This window comes from Natator depressus, chromosome 23, assembly GCF_965152275.1.
Source record: "Natator depressus isolate rNatDep1 chromosome 23, rNatDep2.hap1, whole genome shotgun sequence".
NCBI classification, from domain to species: Eukaryota; Metazoa; Chordata; order Testudines; family Cheloniidae; genus Natator; species Natator depressus.
In genome coordinates, this window is record NC_134256.1 from 12,175,997 (window position 1) to 12,186,644 (window position 10,648).

The 10,648-nt window shown below is 47.2% G+C and overlaps 1 protein-coding gene across 1 annotated transcript in view; it reads right to left on the minus strand.

The window, feature by feature from the left end:
• Positions 1-5,670, minus strand: part of LOC141976812 (erythroid membrane-associated protein-like) — a 28,284-nt gene extending 22,614 nt beyond the window's left edge. The window contains 1 exon segment of the mRNA XM_074937975.1: positions 5,583-5,670. Coding sequence (XP_074794076.1) covers positions 5,583-5,670 — 88 coding nt within the window.
• Between the last annotated feature and the right edge of the window lie 4,978 nt (positions 5,671-10,648).

A 10,648-nucleotide genomic window follows, 5' to 3' on the forward strand; every position in this document is an offset into this window, starting at 1 on the left:
CAAAATAGTAGATTTTTAGGTCCTTTTGCAATAAGGTAATTATGAATTTAACCACATTTACATTTTAAAACTATTGGGGCATTAATTGACAAGGCGAGATATTAACTGGCGGAAGCTTCACTGTGGTTAGCTGGAATACCACAAATGGTTAGTCAGAATGCCACATATGTTCAAGAGTCAAACGCCTATCAGAAATGAGCTCAAACATGTGTGGAGGAATAAAACATGGTTATCCAGCCTATTGTTGGGACACTAGAGATGACTGAATGGCAATTTCCACTTCCTTTTTCATCTATCTTTGTGGTTTAACAGGCTTTACGATGTTCTAAGTGTATCAGCATTGGGAACTGTTTTATCCTGTACCAGCCATAGCTATACCTATGCACGACCCTGGGGGTTATTTTCTGATACTTGTCTTGCTAGATTTAATTTTTCTATTGTTTCAGTTATTCTTGTCTGTATTAAATCAAATTTATAAGGTATCTATGTGTGTCCCACCAATTTCATCTTTTGAATTAATTTTAAGTAAAGACCTGGATAAAGAACCTGTTATTAGTAACAAGTGCGTTTAGAAACCCAAATTAACCAAGGCTTCAGACTGCTTTTTATTTTATGTTTGTACAGCACCCAGCACAGGGGGGTCCCAATCCTGAATGGAGACACTGGGTGAAACTGAATGCAAATGGTAACTAATAACAACAACAATAAAATCTCCTGATGCACACTGGAAAAAGAAAAACTAGGAATTAATGAAAGCAATAGGGAGAATGATTTTATTTCCTTTAAAGATAACATGCATTTACCTCTCGGTCAATTAAAGAATAATTCTATTTGTAAATGGCTAAATCCTGACTCATCTTCCCAGTGAAGCTGATGGGAGTTTTGTCTCTGTAAGGTCTGAATAAAGAGCCCTTCATCTGGGCCTAGACATGTTATAGTTACAAACTTTGCATGTGACTTTCACAGAAACACACTTACTGTCTGATTCTTTTCCCACTTATAGAAGTCTCATACCTTTGTCACTCCCTTCATTACATTGGAGATACTGATGGTTTACTTTGGTGTAAATGAAATAAGAATCAGGCCATTAGACCATAAATAAAAGGACCAGGATGCCACTAATGCTGAATTTCCAGAGTGGCTCAGCACATTTAACTGGGACTAGGTTTCCAAAAGTGCTAAGCTCACAGTTAGGCACCTAGACAAGGGCCAGATGTTCAAAAGGGCTCGGCTCAGCTCAACTCCCTCTGTGACATGCATGGCCAGATTTTCAAAAGAGCGTCACATAGAGACAATTAAAAAATTGATTTTTTGTCTCACAGGAAAATCTGAGATTTGGATATTTATTTTTCACCCTAAATTGGAACAAAAAGTGAAAATATATAAACTTTCAAAAGAATGAAAAGTTCTGAACATTTTTGATTTGATGAGATTGAAACGTTTCATGTTGTATCAGTTTGAGCGTCTAGTGTTGCAGTTCAGATGCTTCATGCCCCATTCTCCTCTATGGACCACATCTCCCATGATCCATCAGGGTCTTGGGACTCCCATGGTACATCTCAGCAGCTCAGGGGGTCCATTAATGTCAACCCAACCCAAAACAAAATGGTTCATTTCAGTTTTTCTCAATGGAAAATTAAAAAGAAATAGGCAAAACTGACATTTTTCTACAGATAATTTAAATTTCACAGAAAACATTTTCTATTGAAAAAAAAAAACATTTCAATGGAAAATTTCCAACCAGCTCTCTTCAGCAGGTAGGGTGCTGAGTCCCTTTAAAATCTGGTTGCTCATTTTGTTGCTTAAATTAAAGCTGGTTTCATTTGAAAATATTGCCCTGCTTGAAAAGCGCTTGAAAAGCTGGCTCTCAATTCTTTTAGGAATGGAGGCCTTGGATCTATACTTTGCGTACTAGAGAGATCTATCACAATGTTCACAGCACTATCCATTGGAGCAGATTTAAAAACAGAATGGCACACCATGACAAATCACAGATGTTCATCACTATGTTGGGGCCCCAGGGCATGGCCACTAGTTAAGTCAAGGGGATGGAAGACCATGAGGGTCGAGGAAGTTTCCCTACTCTAGGCCCAGAGGCTTCTTTTCAAACCCCCCTTAATGGAACTCAGGCCGGCTGGCCTGAATAAGCTCTTTTGCTTTTAAAATAATGTTGCAGCCACAGATAATGTTCCATAGTGTAGGGTTTGCTGACGCCAAGTTAAGATAACAGGAGGAGACAGCTTCAAGGCCAGGCGGGATGTGCTGGTTGTTTAAGTTGCTAGGAATGCTTGTTAGAGGTTGCAGGAAATAAACATTGTTGTAACCCCTATAAGGAAGGCAAAGTATATGTGCAAAGCTTTGATTGGCTGATGTGTAGTGCAGTAGAATTAAAGAATATAAAAGTGTGTGTAATGACCTGCTCTGGTGTGCAGGATTTGAGATTTCTCTCCCTGTACCTTTCTTTGGAATTCCAAATAAACTTCTCTACTTCTCTACCCCGTTGTGATTATTGAGTGATGCATACCGGGCAACGAACCCCTGCTGTTGCTTGCCTCAGGCACTCTGTGCCGGCAACAGCTTTTGGTGTCCCTGGGTGGGCGTAAGGCTGCAATTTAGCCTTGCCCGGATCCCTTCCGGCGGTCGAGGATTGCAGCGACAACCGACGCCCAGTGCGCACCGGTGAGTTCATCAGGGGCCTCAGAGGAGACGCAGTTTGATCAACCCCGGAGGGCACGACGGTGCAATGCACTCACATCATGGAGAAGCAGCTGTGGGTGACGGTGGGGAACCAGTCCCTTGGATAAGGTAGGAACCTTTTGAAATCTGGATTGTATGCTCTGTTGGAACCTGGGGACGCCCAGAGTTACCCTGTAGGTATGGGACAGGGACAGAGCACGGGAGGTAGGGCACAGTGCACGCCCCTAGAGTATATTTTAGTAAATTGGAAGGTATTTGGATCAGATCCAGTGACTAAGGGTAAATTGAAGTGATTCTGTACGGCTGACTGGCCTCAGTATCAATTAGAGGACCAGGAACAGTGGCCACCCGGGGGGTCAATTAATTACAACACGATCCTCCAGTTACTCCTGTTCTGTGAGCGAATGGGAAAGTGGACTGAACATCTGTATGTGCATTTGTTTATGGATTTAAGAAATAGAATAGATATTTTACAGCACTGTAATTTGACTCTGGCTGATTTGGTAGCAGTAGCAATTAATGTCAGTCCCCGGACCCCCACCCCAACTGTAATGGTAGATCCGGTGTCTCCTTCGGCCCCTACACCCACACACAGTGAGGCTCAGAGTAAGATTCCTAGTGAAGCTCATAGTGAGGTTCGGGCTCCACCTGCTGGACTATACCCGTTACTCACAGAGACTAAAATCGCCCGTAATGCAACAGAAGGATGAGCTGATACAACTATGCAGGTCTATACTCATGCACCTTTTAATCCTATGGACCTGGCCGCTTTCAAAGCACAGGCTGGAGAATTTTCTACCAGCCCAAGCAAGTTTATATCGGTTTTTGAGGGATGTCTTAGCAGCTATAAGCCAGATTGGGATGATTGTAATGTCCTTCTGCGAACACTACTGACTGAGGTTGAGCAAGAACAGGTCATAGCTAAAGCAAGGGAGGAAGCAAAAAGGCGATATGACCAGGACCGTAACAATGTCCCGACCCCAAATGATCAGGTTCCCATAAAGGATCCTAGGTGGGACCCAAATGACAACCAGGCTATGACCCACCTCACCTCCTATAAGGAGCTGCTGCTGTATGGACTCCGCCACGCAGCTGTCAGATAGAATAATTGGGCTAAACCATATGAGGTAGTGCAGGATCCAAAGGAAAGCCCCGGAGCTTTTTTTTTTGCCGTGCATTCGAGACACGATCTGACAGCATACCAATGCAGATCCTAATGATCCACAAACTGAGGCAATTATTAAAGGAGTGTTTACAAGCAGGGCAGCCCTCGACATTAAGAGAAAGCTACAGAAAAAGGAGGATTTGATGGGTATGACCGTGGCACAGATTCTAGAAATGGCAAATCGAGTGTACAGTCTAAGAGAAGTGGAGAAGGAAAAGAAGCAAGTGAGACTGATGGTAGCGGCGGTGCAGGCTGGTATGAGGGGAAGTGACAGGGAAGGAAGGGGCCGCGGACGCAGACGTTCGGGCCCGCGGGAGAGATGACTGGGGCGCAATCAGTGTGCCCTGTGTCAGCAAGAGGGACACTGGAAGAATGAGTGCCCAAACAAGAAGGAAAGGGGGGGTACCTCTATGATGGCGATAGAAGAACAGGAATAGAGGTGTCAGGGGAGACGGATCATCCTACCCCTGGAACCCCGAGTAAAAATGCGGGTGAGAAGTGAAGAAATAGACTTTTTAGTTGACTAAAAGGAGGGATGGCTTCATTCCCCGGAAGGGGAAGTCCTCTTACCAAAGGGCCTAATCCTGCCAGTATTACAGAAACTACATCAAACCACTCACGCTGGCAGGGAGGCACTTATCCAACTAATGGGAAAGTACTTTATAACCTCCGGACTCAGACCCCTGGCTGCCCAGGTAAAGGCGGAATGCCTAGTCTGTCAAAAGAATAACCCCCGACCAGGACACCCAGTGCCACCAGCGGCCCTGGAACCCACTCCAGGCCCCGGACGGGTGTGGCAAATAGACTTTACTGAGTTTCCCCGGACCCAAGGGTTCAAGTATCTCCTTGTCATGGTGGATAGATTCAGCGGATGGCCGGAAGCCTTTCCATGTCGCAATTGCACTGCCAGGACAGTGGCTCTCAAGTTTGTTAAGGAGATCGTTCCTCACTTTGGACTTCCCCAGACAATGGAACACACTTCATGTCAAAAATCGTCCAAAGCATCTCAAACGCCTTACAGATTCCCTGGAAACTCCATACACCCTGGAGACCGCAAGCCAGTGGGGTAGTGGAGCGGACCAATCAGACCCTTAAGCGACATCTCTCGAAAGTATGCCAGGAGGCCTCCCTACGATGGCCTGATGCCCTGCCCCTAGTTCTGCTCTGCATCCATGCTCTCCCAAAGGGTAGATTAGGGCTCAGTCCCTTTGAAATTATGTTTGCAAGGGCATGGCCTATGAATGGTACACTGGTTGTGTCAGGGGGAGAGTGGGAATTGGGGAATGGGTTTCTGTCTCAGTATATGTGTTCCCTGTCTGCTGTTCTTTTGTCTCTTCACAGATATACTAAGGATTCCCAACCTCTACCCTTGGACTCGGCCATCCACTCCCTGCAGCCTGGCGACTCAGTGCTCGTACGTACCTGGAAAGACGAGCCCTTCCAGGAAAAGTGGAAGGGACCTTATACCGTCCTGCTGGTCTCCCACATGGCAGCAAAGGTCGAGGGACTCAAGAATTGGATTCATCATACCCGGCTGAAGACGGTGTCAACCCCCCCAGCTGAAAGGTGGACCATGCATTCAGCCCCCTCCACTGAGGATCTTGGACGAAAACTGTTATTTAAACAGCCCGCCGGGCAGTGGGAAAATAGATGGGGGGGCATCTTCTGTTCCCCCTCTTGGCCGTTTGCCTAGCCAGCACTGCTGTCTCTGACACCGTACCCGTAAATGCCTGGCTGGCACTGGCCCAGAGTGCAGTGAACGCAACGTCGTTCTGTTTGCCACATACATTTTCAGTGGGTGCAGTCATGGAGACTTGTTTTATTTGCATATGTGCGGCCCCAACCCTGGTCCAACATTATTCCCTGTTAAAAACCATAGATAAAACATTTACTTATACTGATTTATATACCCTTGGACCTGCCCAGTATAAGTTAGATGCCTCCATGTTTTCTTTCTGCCTAGCCAATACAACCCTTGTCCCCTCTTGTATGAGGTTTGTAAATGCTACTCACATTGGGGAAAACCTCACCAATGGAGAACTTAAATGGAATAATAGTGTGGAAATCTCCTTTGCCTACGGGCACATGAAATTGCCAGCAGGGTGGTTCCTTACATGTGGCAGACGTGCGTATTCCTATGTCCTGGCCAATAGTTCTGGGGGGTCCCTGCTCTCTTGGTTGCGTGGCCCCATTGATTTTTCCATACCCTCCGCTGTCACCTGCCCGTCATAAAAGGGATGCCATTCCCCTTGATTCCACCTGTAAGTCAGAGGTGACCTTATTCTCAGAGACTGAGGCAGCAGCTCTGGCCTTTTCCTTAGTTGGTATCCCTGGGCTTGTGGTGCATAATTATCACGCAGTAGAGCACCTTGCCTGCACGGTGGCAAAGGCCATTAATTTCACCTCAACCGTCCTGGCCCAACTCTCCCATGAGTTAGGGGAAGTACGTCAGGGTATGCTACAGAACAGGCTGGCTGTGGATTATTTGCTTCTACGCCATGGTCACCTATGCCAGGAGTTTGCAGGCATGTGTTGCTTTAATATAACAGATGCAGGGCCATCCGTAGAAGCTGATTTACAACACCTACAGCAGCTGGCAAAGGGCATTCATCAGCAAATTGGGGAGCATTGGCTAGGCTCTCTATTTTCTGGTTGGGGTCTTTCCCCGTGGCTAAGTGGGCTGTTTAGCCTATTATTTAAGCTTTTCTTTCCTGTATTAATCATGTTATGTTTGCTGTGCTGTATGTGGTCCTGTGTAAAGATGCTTGTTTTGCGCAGCTTTGAAAATTTTAATTTTGTGCGTAGCCCGCTAGTGAGCAAATAAAGATGAGAAAACTCAGGCAATAGAAATGAGTATTCTCAAAGGAGGGAACTGTTGAGGCCCCAGGCCATGGCCACTAGTTAAGTCAAGGGGATGGAAGACCATGAGGGTCGAGGAAGTCTCCCTGCTCTAGGCCCAGGGGCTTAGACTCATAGAATATCAGAGTTGGAAGGGACCTCTGGAGGTCATCAAGTCCAACCCCCTGCCCAGAGCAGGACCAATCCCCAACTAAATCATCCCAGCCAGGGCTTTGTCAAGCCTGACCTTAAAAACTTCCAAGGATGGAGATTTCACCACCTCCCTAGGTAACGCATTCCAGTGTTTCACCACCCTCGTCGTGAAAAAGTTTTTCCTAATATCCAACCTAAATCTTCCCCACTGCAACTTGAGACCATTACTCCTTGTCCTGTCATCTGCTATCACTGAGAATAGTCTAGATCCATCCTCCTTGGATCCACCTTTCAGGTAGTTGAAAGCAGCTATCAAATCCCCCCTCATTCTTCTCTTCTGTAGACTAAACAATCCCAGATCCCTCAGCCTCTCCTCTTAAGTCATGTGTTCCAGTCCCCTAATCATTTTGGTTGCCCTCTGCTGTACTCTCTCCAATTTTTCCACATCCTTTTTGTAGTGTGGGGCCCAAAACTGGACACAGTACTCCAGATGAGGCCTCAACAGTGTCGAATAGAGGGGAACGATCACGTCCCTCAATCTGCTGGCAATACTCCTACTTATACATCCCAAAATGCCATTGGCCTTCTTGGCAACAAGGGTACACTGTTGACTCATATCCAGCTTCTCGTCCACTGTCACCCCTAGGTCCTTCTCTGCAGAACTGCTGCCGAGCCATTCGGTCCCTAGTCTGCAGCGGTGCATTGGATTCTTCCATCCTAAGTGCAGGACTCTGCACTTGTCTTTGTTGAACCTCATCAGATTTCTTTTGGCCCAATCCTCCAATTTGTCTAGGTCCCTCTGTATCCTATCCCTACCCTCCAGCGTATCTACCTCTCCTCCCAGTTTAGTGTCATCCGCAAACTTGCTGAGGGTGCAATCCACACCATCCTCCAGATCATTTATGAAGATATTGAACAAAACCGGCCCCAGGACCGACCCTTGGGGCATTCCGCTAGATACCGGCTGCAAACTAGACATGGAGTCATTGATCACTACCCGTTGAGCCCGACAATCTAGCCAACTTTCTAACCACCTTGTAATGCATCCATCCACCCCATACTTCCCTATCTTGCTGACAAGAATACTGTGGGAGACCGTGTCAAAAGCTTTGCTAAAGTCAAGGCATAACACGTCCACTGCTTTCCCTTCATCCACAGAACCAGTTATCTCATCATAGAAGGCAATTAGATTAGTCAGGCATGACTTGCCCTTGGTGAATCCATGCTGACTGTTCCTGATCACTTTCCTCTCGTGTAAGTGCTTCAGAATTGATTCCTTGAGGACCTGCTCCATGATTTTTCCAGGGACTGAGGTGAGGCTGACTGGCCTGTAGTTCCCAGGATCCTCCTTCTTCCCTTTTTTAAAGATAGGCACTACATTAGCCTTTTTCCAGTCTTCCGGGACTTCCCCTGATCGCCATGAGTTTTCAAAGATAATGGCCAATGGCTCTGCAATCACATCTGCTAATTCCTTTAGCACTCTCGGATGCAACACATCCAGCCCCATGGACTTGTGCACGTCCAGCTTTTCTAAATAGTCCCGAACCACTTCTTTCTTCACAGAGGGCTGGTCACCTCCTCCCCATGCTGTGCTGCCCAGTGCAGTAGTCTGGGAGCTGACCTTGTTCGTGAAGACAGAAGCAAAAAAAGCATTGAGTACATTAGCTTTTTCCACATCCTCTGTCACTAGGTTGCCTCCCTCATTCAGTAAGGGGCCCACACTTTCCTTGGCTTTCTTCTTGTTGCCAACATACCTGAAGAAACCCTTCTTGTTACTCTTAATATCTCTCGCTAGCTGCAACTCCAGGTGTGATTTAGCCTTCCTGATTTCGCTCCTACATGCCCGAGCAATATTTTTATACTCATCCCTGGTCATTTGTCCAATCTTCCACTTCTTGTAAGCCTCTTTTTTGTATTTAAGAGCAGCAAGGATTTCACTGTTAAGCCAAGCTGGTCGCCTGCCAATTTACTATTCTTTCTACACATCGGGATGGTTTGTCCCTGTAACCTCAATAAGGATTCTTTAAAATACAGCCAGCTCTCCTGGACTCCTTTCCCCCTCATGTTATTCTCCCAGGGGATTCTGCCCATCTGTTCCCTGAGAGAGTCAAAGTCTGCTTTTCTGAAGTCCAGGGTTTGTATTCTGCTGCTTTCCTTTCTTCCTTGTGTCAGGATCCTGAACTCGACCATCTCATGGTCACTGCCTCCCAGGTTCCCATCCACTTTTGCTTCCCCTACTAATTCTTCCCGGTTTGTGAGCAGCAGGTCAAGAAGAGCTCCACCCCCAGTTGGTTCCTCCAGCACTTGCACCAGGAAATTGTCCCCTACATTTTCCAAAAACTTCCTGGATTGTCTCTGCACCGCTATATTGCTCTCCCAGCAGATATCAGGATGATTGAAGTTGCGCATTAGAACCAGGGCATGCGATCTAGTAGCTTCTGCGAGTTGCCAGAAGAAAGCCTCATCCACCTCATCCCCCTGGTCCGGTGGTCTATAGTAGACTCCCACCACAACATCACCCTTGTTGCTCACACTTCTAAACTTAATCCAGAGACTCTCAGGTTTTTCTGCAGTTTCATACTTGAGCTCTGAGCAGTCATACTGCTCATTTACATACAGTGCAACTCCCCCACCTTTTCTGGCCTCCCTGTCCTTCCTGAACAGTTCATACGCATCCATGACAGTACTCCAGTCATGCGAGTTATCCCACCAAGTCTCTGTTATTCCAATCACATCATAATTCCTTGACTGTGCCAGGACCTCCAGTTCTCCCTGCTTGTTTCCCAGGCTTTGTGCATTTGTATATAGGCACTTGAGATAAGCCACTGATCGTCCCTCATTCTCAGTGTGAGGCAGGAGCCCTCCCCTCTCACACGCTCCTGCTCGTGCTTCCTCCCGGTATCCCACTTCCCCACTTACCTCAGGGCTTTGGTCTCTTTCCCCCGGTGAACCTAGTTTAAAGCCCTCCTCACTAGGTTAGCCAGCCTGCTTGCGAAGATGCTCTTCCCTCTCTTTGTTAGGTGGAGCCCGTCTCTGCCTAGCACTCCTCCTTCTTGGAACACCATCCCATGGTCAAAGAATCCAACGCCTTCTCTCCGACACCACCTGCGTAGCCATTCATTGACTTCCACAATTCAACGATTCCTACCCCGGCCTTTTCCTTCCACAGGGAAGATGGACGAGAACACCACTTGCGCCTCATACTCCTTTATCCTCCTTGCCAGAGCCACGTAGTCTGCAGTGATCCGCTCAAGGTCATTCTTGGCAGTATCGTTGGTGCCCACGTGGAAAAGCAGGAAGGGGTAGCGGTCCGAGGGCTTGATGAGTCTCGGCAGACTCTCCGTCACATTGAGAATCTTAGCCCCTGGCAAGCAGCAGACTTCTCTGCTTTCCCAGTCAGGGCGGCAGATAGATGACTCGGTCCCCCTGAGGAGAGAATCCCGACCACCACCACCCGCCTCCTTCTCTTGGGAGTGGTGGTCGTGGAACCCCCAACCTTAGGACAGTGCATCTCATGCCTTTCAACTGGCGGAGTCTCCTTCTGCTCCCTTCCCCCAGACATATCACCTGGGCCATTCCCCGTAATGGTACCTGTGGAGAGAACATGAAAACGGTTACTTAGCTGTATCTGCGTTGCTGGCACATGGACGTTCCCCCTTCTTCTTCTGGAGGTCACATGTTGCCAAATTTCTTCACTGGCCTCCTGTCCCCACTGTGCAGCCTGCTCTGAATCTTCAGAACCTTGTGCCCGTAGAAACATATCCTGACGTCTGCCCAGGAAATCTTCACATTCTT